Source organism: Solanum dulcamara, chromosome 9, assembly GCF_947179165.1.
Source record: "Solanum dulcamara chromosome 9, daSolDulc1.2, whole genome shotgun sequence".
NCBI classification, from domain to species: Eukaryota; Viridiplantae; Streptophyta; class Magnoliopsida; order Solanales; family Solanaceae; genus Solanum; species Solanum dulcamara.
Window position 1 is genome coordinate 69,926,498 of NC_077245.1, and position 18,449 is coordinate 69,944,946.

Sequence of the window (18,449 nt, forward strand, 5' to 3'; positions counted from 1 at the left end):
TTAATTAGTTTAATTCTTATACTCCAAATTAAACCAAAAAAGTATGTAGTTTAAAAAGTTTAATTCAAACAATAACCTTGTCTAGCGCCCACCCACCCATGCAATACCCACTTAAAATAAAACATAATAAAAGAAAAACAAAAAGAAGAAAAAAAAGGAAAAAATGCAGACACAACTTTAGAGGTCCAGATAAATCCTGTGTCCCCTAAGGTTTACATTATTCATCAATTCTTATGGGGCCCTTAGTTGCCATCTTTTTCTTTTCCTTTTTCTACTTATTTAAATATTTAATAAATTTAATGTTTTAAAATAAAAATATTGAGTTCCATAGAAATTATAACGTAAGCTCCACCCTTGCCACTCTAGTACTCTATCACTACTTTATAAGTTCACCCCCTTCCCTCATTTTGAAAAATCTTTCCTATGCTACTCTCTCTTCCATCCTTTTTTTCCTACTATAACTTATGAAATATTATAAATAGCCTATTAATTTTCCACTTCTCCTAGTTAATTTCATCATCTTCTTGGTCCCCAAAAAAATGAAATCCATAGATCTTTTTTGTGCTTCTCCTGCTTCTACGGCCATATGTTCAAGTATGGATCAACATACTATGGTCCGTCGTGGCTTAAGGCATCAAATTGATCGTAAAATCGATCGATTAGGCGATTCTCGTACACCAAAAATTAAAACTTTGATTCCATGTTCATCTCATCAACTTCCATTCGATCCCAAAAATTACTATCATCAAAATAAAAATCGAAAGAGCCACGATGAAAAATTACGTCGAAAAAGCTCAGCTGATATAACTGACTTAGGTAGTTCATCTAGGTACTTGTTGGGTGATAGTACTACTCCATTTATAGATTTTTTATCATCTTCTGGAGATGCATCAAAAGCTTTGATTCCTAGCAAACCTTTAAGGGCTAAAAGCACAAATGAACGACTCATGTATCGATCTTCATCGACTCGTTCACTCGAATCTCCGGTCTATAAACCTTCACCAGCTTATTCAAATGATTTGTGTGTCTATAAATCAACTCATTTATGCCCCCGTGAACAGGTTTGTTTATTTACTTTTGCATTTTTTTCTTTTAGAGTAGTTGAACATATTATAACATGTTCGTTATCAATTTTATAGGGAATCAGTTAGTACTTATTATAAAAGATTTATTTCTGATTAACTTATAAGTAACCTAATTGCGTAAATATATTTTAAACTGAAAATGCATAAAACTTAAATTTTAGTAATTTCTTAATTTGTTGCTAACAACTTTATTTAGTATATTAAAGTGTTTTTTTTCCACACGATGAGCATATTATAGCAAATTAGTTACCAATTATTTTTATAGCAAATTAGTTACCAATTATTTAGTATTTAGCATAAACACTTATAGTTATCTTATAAATTACCTAATTAGGTAAATATAATTCAAACAAATCAATCATCGGTGTACATAACTTAAATTTTGTTATTTGCATGTTCGACAGGTTGTGGAATTGAGGGTGTCAATCCATTGCAAAGGTTGTGAAGGGAAAGTTAGAAAACATATCTCCAGGATGGAAGGCAAGTTAATTATATAGTATTAGTAGTATTAATTATGAATATGTTATATATAATATCCAATTAACATAAATTAATGTTTTTGGATTAAATTATGCAGGAGTAAAATCATTTAATATAGATTTGGCTTCAAAGAAAGTTACAGTCATCGGCGATGTGACACCACTAGGAGTATTGACAAGTATTTCGAAGGTGAAAAATGCACAATTTTGGCCATTTCCAACAGCTTCCTCGTCCTCGTCCCCGTACCCATCTTCATCCTCCTCCTCGTCTTTTTGTTCTCCGATGGTCTAAAGAAAGTTACCGTTAAATTAATAATGTAATACTATATATTAATTAATTTTGGAATATCATATAGCAGATGAGTGTGCTTTTTTTTATTTTTTGGTTTAAGTTAATGACTATGCGTTTCAAAATTAGTCGTTAATATGGTATATTTAATTTCATACATTATTAAATGTGGTGGGCTTGTAAATATTGTGTTACTTTACTTACTTGCTACTTGCTATTATCTTTTTAATTAAATGTTTATATATTAAAAAGAATAGAAAGTTTAAAAGAGTGAGTTTGGTTCTCTTGTGTTCTGTGAGGATAATAATTTCTTGGGAAAAAAAAAACAATCAAGACTTTTGAATATTTCTTTTTTTTTTTGTCTCTTACTTTTCTAATTTCTATAGTTAAAAAAATTGATAATAGTAAGGCTGGCATTTTTGTCTTTAGGAATGTCCTGTTTTGTTTACAACTTTCAAGATCACTAATTTAAGATTGTCGAGCAGTAGCAGAACATTTGGCCAGGATATATTATAAAAAGAATGAAAATTTTAAACCACCTGATGAATTTGAAAATTTGAAATGGGAAAAAAAAGTTAAAATTGTGTTAGTATGTGAAACAATCTATTACTCCTACGGTTACTCTTACGGGGATAGAGTTATGCAATATTAATAATACAAAAATTAATTAATTATGTAAAATTTTGTTATTAATGTATCAGTTATTTCATCGTCTACCTTATAGAAAATAATACATAAATTTCTGTCTGACTTATATATTTATGTATATAGAAATATTAGTTATGCGAAATTATAAATTAGTAAAAAAATAATGTACTCGAATTATAATTAATGTTTATAAGAAATTTTTTGCCACTAACAGTAATTCAATGAGTAAATATTTTTTTCCACTGTCCATGCTTAAAATGTCACTCAAACATACATAATTATTGTGCCTCCCAATTCATGAGGAGTAATATGATAGACAAATGAAACATATTATCATTCATAAGAAACGCACGCGATCTCAAATGATGTTTCACGCTTTGGAAAAAAAAAAGAAGTCAAAATTATAAGGTTTTTTAAAAGTATTTATGTTCATTAGTGAAAGTGGTGTGGGGGTAAGCGTTGTCTGAATGCCTAATAATGAGTTACGATGTGTCACGATTTCGATCCGTCGTGACTGACATCCATAATAATCCTATAGTGGGAGAATCATTTTTATAGCCCAACTTATCATACTTAAGAGATAACAACTAAAGACTTGCGAAAGCAGGAATAAAACCAGAAATAATACTTGAGTTCCCATAATCTCAGCCAACAATTTAAATAACAACGAAATACGAAAATATCCTAAGAACTGAAAGTCGTCCGTATCAAAAGTCTAACTAATAGTCAATATAAGAAGGAAAACACTCCCAAGAACCAAGTCATAGTACTAAAACAACGTCAGGATTCTTAGTCATGGAAAAAGGGACTAGAACATAGAAGAGTCCATGGCAGCTTAAAATAAAAAGCTCACCCTTGAACGCGAACAAGCTCACTTTTCTAATCGAGGTCTCTCCACAACCGACTGAATATGCCCTGTACTCAATAAAGGGCAGAGCAAGAGTAATATCAGTACACAAAAATAACGATGTACTGATAGGATCACGTGGTTAGCTAGTAGGCGGATCATAGACAAGTAAATTTCACACAATAGACATATACATATACAGAATAAGTCAACTAACCTTAAGTTCAACTATATTCAGCAATATTACAACTCAATATCTTCCACATGCTATAATTTCACGCAAGAGTTCTCTCTAGGGACCTACAAGCAATCAACTTTGTGTCGGAATGTGACACCCGATTCAAGCATACCACAATTACAAATACATTCAGTATTTACAGTATTTATATCACCAAGAACAGGTTTATCACAAAACAGGCTAGCAAGTGATCATTTCACATATAATCTAACATGTTTCCATATTCATATACACACATGCATATCATGAAGCAAGTTAACAATTATGTGAAACATAAACGAAAAACTAGACTATCACCTACCTCAAATTCAAGCTTCAACAACTTTACAATGCAAGAGTCTTCCCTTTCCGAGTTCGTTCTTCTCGTTGTTGGTCAAAAAATAGTAAATACCTATAAAAGATCAACACAATGACCTAAATATCATGAAATATAACTCAATTTACACCCTAGGGCAAATCCATGATCCTAACCCCACTCTAGGGCTATTTTCCACCATTAGTTTTCAGTTCAACCCTTCCCCTAATGATTACCAACCATAGTTCTAGGTTCTAGGAATCAAGGGATGAATTTAGGGAGTAAAATTCTTACCTTAAGTGTGGAAATCCATGGAAAATTGATAGAAATCACCCTAGGTCGCCTCATGAAGTTTTTGGAATAGTATTTGTAGAAAAAACCATTTTGGGTTTTTCCTCAACTTAAGTCACGTGTGTCCCTCTTTGGCGGGTTGCACGAAAATAGAGATCTCGGAGTTTGAGCTCCAAACCCCCATTTTACAACATGCCCCCTTCCCAAGGCGTACTAAAATATACCATTTATGCTAAATTCAATTTCGAGAGTTTTACTTGTTCGAATGCAATTCTGCAAAGCTGTAAATACTCCGTATCATCTTAGCTATCCTCCTATCCAATAAAATTAGAGATTTGACCTTTCATCATTCACATGATCACCCTAGACTTTACCTGACTCATAATTTATCCAAGTATTGCCTAGGCTAAATTTTTTTGAGGTTACTATCTGAAGTTTTCTCCCCAAAATCCTTCTTCATTGGCCTATTCCTAACGACGGAAACATGTCATTACAATAGATACCAATTTACCCATCACTCGTCCCTGAGTGACTAACTAGGAAAAACAGAGCTAAAGTAAAGATATAGTAGTACCTATTTCGTTGAATAATTGAGGATACTTATCTCGCATATCTTTATCAGTTTTCCAAGTAGCTTTCTCCACCGAACGATGTTTTAATTACACTTTAATCATATTGATCTCCTTAGTCCTCAACTTCTGAACATCACGATCAAGAATTGCAACTGGCTCCTCCTCATACTGAAGTTCCTTGTCTAATAACATCGAGTCTCATTTAATGATGTAGTCCCCATCTCCGTGGTACTTTTTCAGCATGGACACATGAAACACCGGGTGTATCCCAAGCAAGCTAGGTGGTAAGGCCAATCTATAGCCACTGGCCCTACACAGTCAAAAATTTCAAAAAGGGCCAATATCGTGAGGACTAAATTTTCCCTTTTGCCAAATCTCATCACCCCTTTAATGGGTGACACTTTTAAAAGTACTTGTTTACCATCCTCGAATATCATATCTCTTACTTTTCGATCAGCATACTCCTTCTGACGACTCTGAGTTGTTAGAAGCTTAGTTTGGATACTTCTTACCTTATCCTAAACATCTTTCACTAAGTCAACCCCCAAAGGCTCCACTTCCCTAACTTCAAACCTCTCTATGAGAGACTGCATCTCCTCCCATTTAGGGCTTCGAATGGTGCCATATCAATACTGGAGTGGTAGCTATTATTGTAGGAGAACTTACATAAGGAAAAGAACTTATTCCAATGTCCTCTAAAGTCTATAACACACGCCCTCAACATATCTTCCAGCACCTAGATAGTCTTTTCTAACTTCCCGTCTGTCTGTGGATGGAAAGCCGTACTAAAAGTGAGTTGAATGCTCAAATTTTCATACAACTTCCCCTAAAATTTAAAAGTGAATTGTGTACCATGGTCTGAAATGATAGAAAGGAGCACCATGTGCAGCCTTACTATTTTCTTCACATAAATTCTGGCCAACTGTTGTGCATTGTAGTCCACTCTAACCAGAATAAAGTGCACTTACTTTGTTAACCTGTCAACCACTATCCAAATGGAGTCATACTTCCCCAAAGTCTTAGAAAGTCCCACTACGAAGTCTATGATTACTATTCTCTTCCACTTCCATTCAGGAATAGGCAATCTTTGTAGCAAACCTGCAAGTCTTTGGTGCTCATATTTCACCTGTTGGCAGTTCTAACACTTGGCTACATATTCAACTTTTTCTTTCTTCATAACAGGCCACCAATACAATCGTTTCAAGTCTTGGTACATCTTAGTCACGCCTGCGTGAATAGATATGGTAAACCATGAGATTCAGATAGGATCTTCTGAATTAGTCCATCTACCCGGAGAACATAAATCCTTCTCCTAAAGTGAAGCACCCCAACTATATCAAGTGTTGAGTCTTGATATTTTCTCAACAACACCTTTCCTCTAATTTCATTTAAGTTAATCTCTTCACACTGCTTGGTCTTGATCTCTTCTATAAAAATATGCCTTAGATCAACTCCGGCTATTATTCCACCTATCTCCTAAATACCTAGCCTTATAAACCTGGCCTCCAAGGCCTGAATTTCTCTATCTAAGGGTTGCTTAAGGACTCCCAAACAGGTTAGACTATCCATGCTCACCGATTTTCATCTCAATGCTTCTGCTACCACATTAGCCTTACCTGGATGGTACTAAATGGTAACATCATAGTCTTTAAGAAACTCCATCCACTTTCACTATCTAAAATTCAAGTCCTTTTGGGTGAACACATGTTGTAACTACGGTGATCAATAAACACTTCACACTTGATGCCATACAGATAATGCCTCCAGATTTTCAGTGCAAACACTACTTCTCTCAACTCCAAATCATGAGTCAGGTAGTTCCTCTCATGCACCTTCAATTGACGTAAAGAATATGCTACAACATTCTTATTCTGCATGAACATAGTACCTAAACCAGAATATAAAACATCATATTACATAATGAAGTCTTTAACTTCGACCGACAGGGTCAGGATTGGTGTTGTGGTCAGAAGAGTTGAGTTTTTGGAAGCTCTCTTCACACTTATCAGTCCACTCGAATGACATTTTTGTAGTTAGCCTGTTCAAGTGAATAGCAATAAAAGTAAAGTTTTTTACGAACCATCGATAATAACTAGCCAGCCCCACAAAACTTCTAACCTCGGTCATAGAACTAGGGCTAGCCCAGTTTTTAAATGCCTCAATCTTTTGTGGATCCACCATTACCCTTTCTTTTGAAATAACATAGCCTAAAAATGCAACTGAAGGCAGTTATAGTTCATACTTAGACAATTTTACATACAATCTTTGTCTTTCTAAAACACCTAACACAATTCGAAGATGATCTATATGCTCTTATTTACTTTTTGAATAAACTAATATATCATCTATAAACACTGTCACGAATGAATCCAGAAGCGGTTTGAACACCACATTCATCAAATTCATGAAGGCTGTAGGTGCATTGGTCAACCCAAAGGACATTACTAAAAATGCATAATGCCCATAACTGATTCTATAAGTTGTTTTGGGCACATCCTCAAGTCTAATTTTTAGCTGATGATACCCAAGCCTGAGATAAATCTTTGAGAAGACTGAAGCACCTTGCAACTGGTCAAAAAGGTCATTAATATGAGGTAAATGGTATTTATTTCTGATGATGACCTTATTAAGTTGTCGGTAGTTAATGAATATTCTCATACTACCATTCTTTTTTTTGATAAACAATACCAGAGCACCCTATGGGGAAGCCCTAAGATGAATGAACCTCTTGTCAAAAAGCTCCTGAATCTGAGCCCTAAGCTTTCTTAACTCCGTCGGAGCCATACGGTAGGCAGAAATGGAAATTGAATGAGTACCTGGCTCTAAGTTAATGTAGAAATTTATATCTCGGTCAAGAGGCATACCAGACAAGTTTAAAACTAAAAAGGCACAAACTTTTCAGCTGAACACAGGTGAATGACACTCCACATAATCCCTCCGCCACTTCTTGGCCTTATCCTGCAGCTAAAAAGTCACAAACTATACTCTTTGTTGATGCATTATACCCAGTTTGTTCAACCTCTCATAGCAATAAAGAATAAACTTATAGGTATCTTCATTTTTCAGTACCATGAAAGAATAGGGGTTTGAGCTTGAGGAACTTGGTGCCATGTCATGCTCAGTACTGGTCATCACATGACCCATTAGTAGTCTGAAAAAGGCATCAGTTCCTACCATCTCCCTACTAGCGGAGCTGCAGCAGCAAATGGATGAGCAGCAGGAGCTGGTGCTGCAAGCATGGTGGGAATGGCTTCTATGCTAGCTAACTCACTCAAGAAAGCCATGATTTGCTGGGCTAGTATGGGGTCTAGAGGGGGAATACCAACAACCCTAATCTGGGTATCTTCCTCCTGCTCAGCTTGCTCTTTCTCTTCTCTAACTCCTTCCTCTCCCTCTAACTTATTTTTGTGGAGCAACATGGGCCTTATCTACAAGCACCTCCTCAATAGGAACTTCCACTCTTGCAGGTGCTGCTCTCTCACTACCCCTGCCTTGCCTCCCTTTCCTGCTTCTCCCTTTGCCATGCCCTCAAACGTTTGTCTTTTCTTTTGGCTCCACTAGTTATAGGCCTGACATCGTGTCATGACTCGATCTAGGGCTAATCTTTGACACAAAGATCAAGATATGAGGGACCCCAACCATAACCATCTTAGCATACATCGCATACATAAGGTAAAGGAACCTGATGATATAATGGAAGTAATCAACATAGGGTAATGGGTCTAAGGGGTAACAACTCAAAAGATGTTCAATCCGGACTACATCATAAACCGTCTATTCATGCCTCTAATCTAATATTTGATGGAGGCATAGGAAAAAATCCTAGCTCACCCTAACTAAAAAAGAAAGTCAAAACAGTAGAAATATGAATAAAATTCATGTCCTCGATAAAATGAGGATTCACCAACTCCTTGAGAATCTAGGGCAATCTCTAGCCACAAATAAAATAGTCATGAAAATCATTTGTACCTATATTATGAGATAATGGAGGAAAATAATACGTTAAGACATTTGAATGTACTAAGTATGTGAGGTATGCATGAACAAGTAAACGAGCATAATTAATATGCCATAAGATGCATAACCAATAATAATGAACATGAATAGAGCTTAAAAGCAATTTAAAACATAAGAAACTCTTGGTCAATGCATATCATAAAAACTTTATCATAAACTCATAACTTAACTCCAACTTGTGTGGTGTAGGATCATTAACCAACATCAAAGACCATGTGAGCTATTATATGGAATAGGATGACTCCTGTATTGAGACAGGCCGATTACTCCTGCATCGAAATAGGAGAGGCTACCTTTTCAGGGCATACTTCAAAAGTAACTGTTCAACTGGGCTATGTGGATCCACTAGCAACGCAACTTATGTGGGCAACATAGTTTTAGACTTTAGGTTGCTATAAAGATTCCCTTGGAAAACTAACTGTATTACCAGATCGAACCCCACGTAGAATCCCTCTCAGTGCTTAGTCAATTTTTAATGAAAACTCATAAACATGATCATAATATAATAGAAAAATATAGTAACTACCAATCAATCCACCTTTAAAACATATTAGAAATAGTTCATCTTAACTTAGTGATTCCTAAGAATTTATAACTTCAGTGAGAATTTTCCTTATCACCATCTTAAAACATACTTGTGTGAGAATTGGACTTATCACACTATAATAGCATCTTTGATCTTAACTTTGATCATCATCACAACTTCAACCTTAAAATCATAATCTCAACTTTAAATCATCGAGAACTTTCATTGTAAGTCATTTAACTCATGATCAACTCATAAACTCATATTTAACTCATAATCATAACTTGAAAATTGCTTTATGCATGGACATCTATAACTCAAATTAAAATCATGCAATTCATATGAGAACATACATATAATGGTCATTAATAATATCTAAAAATAGATTTAACTCAGCCCAATGCAATTAATCAAAACTAGGGTTCATAATAAATTATAATTTAAATGAAAACTTGAGAAATTTTTGGGACTTCATGGGTGAAAAGAGCCCATGAATCAACCCCCCCCCCATACCTTGCTTGAACACACTAAGAATTGAAGAAAAACCTTGAAGAAATTTGGAAACCATAGCTTGAATTTGGAAAGAAACCTTGAGAGACTTTGTTCTTGCCTTAGACAAGTTTTAGGAGAATGAATTGAATAGGAGGGGAATTTGAAGAATTAAATATTTATAGACTTTGAACTTGACCATAAATATATCTAGGTTCATTGAACCAAACTTTCAAAAAGATATAATTGCCCTTCATTAAACTCCAGATTTTTGTATTAACCAACTCCTACGGGTCGTTGAAGGGATGATGAGTTGTCTAAACTACTCATCCTGCAGGTCTGAGAAAAAGTCTAAAAATCGAGTCTCTGAAGTTTGAGAACGGGTCAATTTTATGACCCGTCAACTTGGAAATGAGTTGTTCCTAAGGCTCGTCCTGTAGGTCCTAAAATTACAAATTCTAAGATCTCTAAAGGTTTTGTCACGACTCATTGTTAAGATTTATAACAACTTCTACGACCCATCCTGATAAGCCGTAGACTTGGCCTTGGGGAAACTTTTGAACCAGGCTTTCGAAGTCATCCCACGAAGATTTCTATGGGTCGTCTACTAAAGAACGGACCGTAATCATGAGTCGCAGGAACTCCTTTTAAGGTTGGTCATGACTAACTACCATGACTCTCTCTATGACTCATTTCTACGGCTTGTGGGAAATTCTACGACTCGTAGAGATGATCGCGAACTTGGGTCCAGTTCAAGATTTCAGAATTTTCTCCTTATTTTCAACTTTCCGACTTATGGGACCTTATAATATCTCCTCTTTGGAAAAATTCATCCTCAAATTAGATTAACTTATCATAGAAAGGACAAAGAAAGAGGACTAACAATCTAACATGAACATGATGCCATCTTAAAATGCATGGAACATAAAAACTTTAAAATTAACTTTTTCATGAACATGCATTCATATGAATGACATAGGAGGAACATAATTCATAAGACTTCAATTAACTTGAATAAGGATAACTTACTACTTTAGGCTTGAGTAGAGGGAAAGAGGTACGATTATCGTTTCATGATATCGACCTCCTCTTCCCAAGTAACACTTTCTACTTGTTAATTCCTTCATAATACTTTGACAGATACAACTTCTTTGTTTCTTAACCTCTTAACTTGACAGTCTAAAATTTCCACTGAATTCTCTTAATAAGTCAAATCCTCCTCAACACTTACATCTTTCAATGACACAATGGAGTTTGGATCACCTACGAACTTTCTCAACATAGATACATGAAATACCAGGTGAATCATAGCTAAATCAAGTGGCAAATCTAACTCATAAGCCATCTTGCCAACATATCTCAATATCTTGTAAAATTCAATGTATCTAGGACTCAATTTCCCTTTCTTGCCAAAATGCATTACACCCTTCATGGGTGAACCTTCAAATAGACCCAATCATTCACCTTAAATTTAAGCTCTCTTTTTCTAACATCGGAATAGGATTTTAACGACTTTTAGGAGTCTTCAACCTCTCCCTTATGAGTTTTACCTTCTCTATAGCATCCATCACCAAATCTGGACCAATTAAGGCCATCTCACCTACTTCAAACCATTCCACTGAGGATCTACATCTCCTCCCATACAATGCTTCAAAAATAGCCATGTGGGTACTTGAATGATAACTATTATTATAGGCAAAACTCAATTAATGAAAAATATTCATCCCAACTCCTTTTAAAATCAATAACACACGCCCTTAACATATCCTCTAAAGTTTGGATCATTCTTTAGGCTTGACCATCGGTTTAAGGATAAAAAGCGGTACTTAACTTAACCATTATATCGAGACCCTTTTGAAATGACTTCTAAAAGGGTACACCATGAAGTATTACCAATTCACAAACATACAACTTAGCATAATCTTTACCACTGTAAGAAGTCTTAACCGGTAGAAAATTAGCCGAATTGGTCATCCAATCAACAATAACCCAAATGAAATCATGTTGCTTCTTCGTACAAGGGAAACCCATTACAAAATCCATATTCATATCTTCCCACTTCCAAGTAGCAATTTCAATATCTTGGGCTAGACTTTCCGATCTTTGATGCTCAACTTTAACTTGTTGACAATTTGGAAACATAGATACAAACTCCGCTATGTCCTTCTTCATACCATTTTACCAATACACTTCTCTCAAGTGGAACCCGAATGAATTGAGTATTGGAAACTATGGGCCTCATTCAATATTAACTCTCTTAACCCATCAACATTGTGTACACACAACCAACCTTGGTAACGTAGCACACCATCTCCCCCTTGGGAGAAAGCCTTAATGACTTTTTTGGCAACCTTCTTTAACTCAACCAATATTAGATCTTGGTCTTGCTTGGGCTTAACATCCACTATAAGAGACAATTCCGAACGATTATGAATAAGAACACCTCCATTATTAGAATCTACCAAATGCACGTCTAAACATACCAATCTATGAACATCTTCAATTAATTTTTTCTTATCTTCTTCAACATGTGCCACACTACTCATGGACAATCTACTTAGTGCATCGGTGACAACATTAGCTTTCTCGGATGGTACAATACACTCATGTCATAGTCCTTTCAATAATTCAAGCTATCTCCTTTATCAGAGATTCAAATATTTTTGCTTAAATACATATTGTAAACTCTTATGGTCGGTGAACATATCCACATGGACACCATAAAGATAGTATCTTCAAATCTTCAAAGCAAACACAATCGCCGTTAGCTTAAGATTATAGGTTGGATAATTTCGCTTATGCACCTTATGCTGCCTAGAAGCATAGGCTATTACCTTACTATGTTGAATCAATACACAACCAAGACCAACCCTTGAAGCATCACAATACACCACAAAACCATCGTACCCCTCCTGTAGAGTCTAGATAGGAGTGGTAGCGAGGTGATCTTTCAACTTTTGAAAACTTTTTTCACAAGCTTTCGATCATTGAAACTTTATCTTATTTTGAGCTAGCTTGGTCAAAGGTGACGAGATTGATGAAACCCTTCCACAAATCTCCTATAGTATCCATCTAGGCCCAAGAAACTTCTAATATCCGATAGAGATAATAGTCTAGGCCAATTTTTAGACGCTTGAATATTTTTAGGATCAACCATAATCCCTTCACCAAATACAATGTGACCAAACAAAGACATCTCCCTTAACCAAAACTCACATTTGTTGAAATTTGAAAATAGTTTCTTGTCCCTTCGAGTTTGCAACACAATTCTCAAGTGATTAGTATGTTCTTCCTCATTCTGAGCATAAACTAATATATCATCAATAAACACAATTACAAATATGTACAAATATTATTTGAACTCCCTATTCATTAAATCCATGAAAGTCACGAGAGCATTGGTCAAACTGAATAACATGACTAGAAACTCATAATGGCTATACCTTGTCCGATATGAGGATATACGTGGTCTAATGAAACCCTTGTCTAACAAGTCCTTCAATTGGTCCTTCAACTCTTTGATCCATCAGAGCCTTCCATCCGGTAAGAAGAAATAGAAATAGGTTGGGTATCCGAAAGAAGGTTTATGCCAAAGTCAATATTTGTTTTGAGAGAAATACCGGGTAAATCATCAGGAAACACATTCGAAAACTGATTAACAATAGGGACCGACTCTAAGATGAGGGTTTTGGAATTTTCATCCCTAACCCTCACAAGATGGTAAATACAACCCTTGAAAATCATTTTTTGAGCTTTAAGACACGAAACGAATTGACATTTAAACACAGAATTACTATCCTTCTATTTTAGGATTGGCTAATTTGGAAATTGGAACTTAACCACTAGGGTTGTACAATCAATAGAAACATAACATGCATATAGTCAATCCATACCAAGGATAACATCAAAATTAGTCATCTCAAGCTAAACTAGATCACATAAAGTAACTTTATGGAAGACCGTAACCAAAAAGGTTCTATAAACTATTTTTGCCACAACCGGCTCACCTACGGGAGTATAAATGGAGAAATGCTCTAATAATATCTTGGGACTAACATCAAATCTCATGACCACATAAGGGGAAATAAAACACAAGTTCACACTCGGATCAAGCAAAGCATAAACATCATAGTGAAAGACCCGTAACACACTGATAACAACATCGGGAGTCTCATCCATCTCTTGCCTACCATAGAGAGCATAAAACTTATTGTTGCGTTGACTATCCTTTGGTTGCACTTGGGCACCATAAGCAACTTGGCCTTGAGGACGAACATCTTTGACCTCGCATTCCTTGGCATGATGACCCGTCTTACCACATCGGTAGCATATATTTAAACTGACTAGACATTCACCCTTGTCGTTCCTACCACACTTCTTGCATGCTGGAGTAACTTGACCAATAGAAGCACCTTTTTGAGGCTTAGGTTTGGGCACCCTATCCTTGTCAAATCTTGGAGTAGTGGCATTAGAAGACCCTTTTTCGGAGTACCTTTGGCCAAAACGAGGACATCCACCACTTTCAAACTTAGCATGAGAGAATTCACTACCTTCGGTCCTTGGCCTCTTGGACTTCCTACTCCTTATCTTTAATTTCTCACCCTCTACTTTCTTTGCATAGGTCATGATTCTAGATATATCTATCTCTCAAATCAACATAGTTATTTTGCACTTTGTCGCAACCATGTCTAATACACCCGACACAAACTTTCTCATACCAGCACTTGATTCAGCAACTATGAATGAGGCATATTTTGGCAATTCAGTAAACTTTAGGGCATAATCCCTCACAATCATACCTCCTTGCTTAAGGCTGACTCTAATGGGAAAAAGCGATCAAGAAAAACCTCTTTGAACTCATCCCAAGTCACAGACTCTGCCTCTCTAGACCTCTCGCTTTTCCATTGATCAAACCAAATTAAAGCAACACCCCATAATTGGTACATAGACAACTCCGCCCTCTCAACCGAGCCATCCCCCATGATCTCAACAATCTTATGGATGCCATCAATAAACTCTTGTGGATCCTTATCAACTTTAGACCCCAAAACTCCAGAGGATTCATCCTCATGAAATCACAAACTCTTGTTGCCTTCTACCTATATTTGGGTTCATGAAAGCCACCATTTCACAGTTAACTTGAGCCATAATTGCTTGAGCGAGTTCTTAAAAAGATGCTCAAAACTCGGCATTAGAAACTTTATCATTCATAGGATTATTTGGAGCTTGTTGCTTCTCTTCAACCACGTTATTTAAATGAGGTATCTTCGTGGAGGCATATTCTAAAAATTATAAAGAACAAGCATTAGAGGGAAAAGACTTAACCACTCTACCGCATGACATAGATCATGAAAGAAGTGAGACTTTCCTAAGATGTTTTGTAGACTCTTATTCATGGTGTGGCGTGCTTCACACCAATGAATAAGACTCTAATTAACGCGACATGCTAGACTCCTTAGGACTCTTCTAAACCTTGTGCTCTAATACCAAGTTTATCGCGACCCAATCTAGAGCCAAGCCATGATACGGTGATTGGGATGCGAGTTACCCCAACCATAAGCCATCTTAGCATACATTGCATACATAAGTTAAATAAACATGAAAATATAAGCGTAAGTAATCAAGATAGAGGAATGGGTCTAAGAGGTAACCACTCAAAAGATGTCTAATCTGGACTACATCATAAACCATCTAAACATGCCTCTAATCTCTTTGATGGGGGCTTAGGACAAGCTCCTAGCTCACCTTATCAAAAGAAGAAAGTCAAAATAATAGAATTATGAATAAAAGTCATGTCCTCGATAGAATGAGGGATCACCAACTCCTTGAGAATCTAGGGCAATCTCTAGCCACGAATAAAATAGTCGTGAGAGTCGCCTTTCCCTACATTATGAGACAATGTAGGCAAAATATGTGCTAGTATATTTGAATAAACTAAGTATGTGAGGTATGCATGAATAAGTAAAACAGCATAATCAATATGCCATAAGATACATGACCAATCATAATGAACATGAATACAACTTAAAAGCAATTTAAAACATAAGAAGATCTTGGTCAATGCATATCATAAAAACTTTATCATAAACTCATAACTTGACATCTCATAACTTAATTCCAACTTGTGTGGGATAGGATCATTAACAAACATCTAAGATCATGTAAGCTATTACATGAAATCCGATGACTCCTACATCGAGACAGCCTGGTAACTCCTGCATCAAAACAGGGGAGGCTACCTTGCCAAGGCATACTCCCAAAGTAACTATTAAACTGGGCTACCTAGATCCACTAGCTAAGCCATGAAGGCAACCTACGCGTGCAACATAGTTTTGGACTTTAGGTTGATATTCGGATTCCCTAAGGTAACTAACTGCATTACCGGATCAAACCTCACCTAGAAGCCCTCTTGGTGCTTAGTCAATATCCCAACATAAACTTATATATATGATCATAACATAATAGAGAAACATAGTAACTGCCTATCAATCCACCTTTAAAACATATTAGGAATAACTCATATTAACTTAGTGATTCTTAAGAATTCATAACTTCGGTGAGAAATGTCCTTATCACCATCTTAAAACATACCTGTGTAAGAATTGGACTTATCACACTATAATAACATCTGTGATCTTAAATTTGATCATCATCATAACTTCAACCTTAAAATCATAATTTTAACTTTAAATCATCGAAATCTTTCATTGTTAGTCATTTAACTCATGATCAACTCATAAACTCATATTTAACTCATAATCATGACTTGAAAATAGATTTATGCATGGGCATCTATAACTCAAATTAAAATCATGCTATACATATGAGAAAATATATATAATGGTCATTAATAACATCTAAAACCAAAATTAATTCAGCCCAATGAAATTACTCAAAACTAGGGTTCATAATCAATTATAATTTGAATGAAAACTTGAGAAATATTTAGGACTTCATGGGTGAAAAGAGCCCATGAATCAATCCCCTCATACCTTGCTTGAACTCACTAAGAATTGAAGAAAAACCTTGAAGAAATTTAGAAACCCTAGCTTCAATTTGGAGAGAAACATTGAGAGACTTTGTTCTTGCCTTAGACAAGTTTTGGGAGAATGAATTGAATAGGAGGGGAATTTGACGAATTGAATATTTATAAACTTTGAACTTGGACATAAATGTGTCTAGGTTTATTGAACTAAACTTTAGAAAAGATACAATTGCCCTTCATTAAACTCTGGATTTTGAACCTACGAACCAACTCCTATGGATCATCGGATGACGAGTCATCTAAATGACTCATCCTACAGGTATGAGAAAAAGTCTAAAAATTGAATCTCTAAAATTTGGGAACGGGTCAAGTTTATGACCCGTCAACTTGGAAATGAGTCGTTCTTGAGGCTCGTCCTGTAGGTTCCAAAAACCTGCAAATTCTAGGGTCTCTGAAGTTTTTGTCATAAGTCATTGTTATGACCCATCCTGACAAGCCGTAGAATTGGCCTTAGGGAAACTTTTGAACCAGACTTCTGAAGCCATTCTACGGAGCTTTCTACAGGTTGTCTACTGAAGAATGAACTATAATCATGAGTCGTGGGAGCTCCCTTTAAGGTTGGTCATGACTAACCACCATGACTCCTTCTACGACTCATTTTGATGGGTCGTGGGAACTTTTACGACTCGTATAGACGATCGCAAACTTGGGTCTAGTTCAAGATTTGAGAATTTTCTCCTTGTTTCAAACTTTTTGACTTACGGGCCTTATACACAGTTATAACGAGTGTTGACCATCTACGGACAAGAGAGTGAAAGAGGTTAGATACCTATTTAGATCGCCAGATATCAATTGGAATCAAGTTATAGCACGAAGGAAAGAAAACAATGAAAATTTTCTTAAAATCGTGTAGCTTGTCGAAGAAAAGTTTAGAGGTCTCCATACCGTTCCGCGAAACTCTACCGGATTTTTTTGATACAATGAGATCAGCGAACCTAGGCTATGATACCAACTTTATCACGACCCTAACCCATCGTGATTAACACCTACAATAACTCTCTAGTGGGATAACCATTTTTACAGCCCAATTTATCAAACTTAAGAGATAACAATTAAAGACTTCCGAAAGCAGGAATAAAATCAGAAATAATGCATAGTTCCCATAAACTTATCTAACAATTTTAATAACAACGAAATACAAAAACATTTTAGAAACTGAAAATCGTCCTTACCAAAACACTAACTAATAGTCATTATAAGAAGGAAAACACTCCCAAGAACCAAGTCATAGTGTACCTAAACAACGCCTGGAATCTTAGTCTTAGAAAAGGGGCTAGAACATAGAAGAGTCCATGACAGCTTGAAACAAACAACTCACTCTTGAACTCAAACAAGCTCACCCTTCTAACCGAGGTCTCTTCGTAGCCGACTGGATATGCCATGTACTCAATAAATGGCAGACCAAGAGTAGTATGAGTACACAAAAACAATGGTGTATTGGTAGGATGACGCGATTAGCTAAGTAAGCGGATCATAGACAAGTAAATTTCACACAAAAGGCATATACATATATAGAATAAGTCAACTAACCTCAAGTTCAAATATATTCAGCAATATCATAACTCAATATCTTCTACATGTTATAATTTCACACAATGGTCCTTTCAAGGGACCTAGAAGCAATCAAC

The 18,449-nt window shown here is 35.8% G+C and overlaps 1 protein-coding gene across 1 annotated transcript; it reads left to right on the forward strand.

The window, feature by feature from the left end:
- The first annotated feature begins 391 nt into the window (after window positions 1-391).
- On the forward strand, window positions 392-1,944 carry LOC129902982 (protein SODIUM POTASSIUM ROOT DEFECTIVE 2). The gene is made up of 3 exons (XM_055978453.1): window positions 392-1,061; window positions 1,490-1,565; window positions 1,663-1,944. Exons 1-3 carry the CDS (start codon window positions 540-542, stop codon window positions 1,854-1,856), a joined length of 792 nt encoding a protein of 263 aa, XP_055834428.1. The 5' UTR covers window positions 392-539; the 3' UTR covers window positions 1,857-1,944.
- The last annotated feature ends 16,505 nt before the right edge of the window (window positions 1,945-18,449 follow it).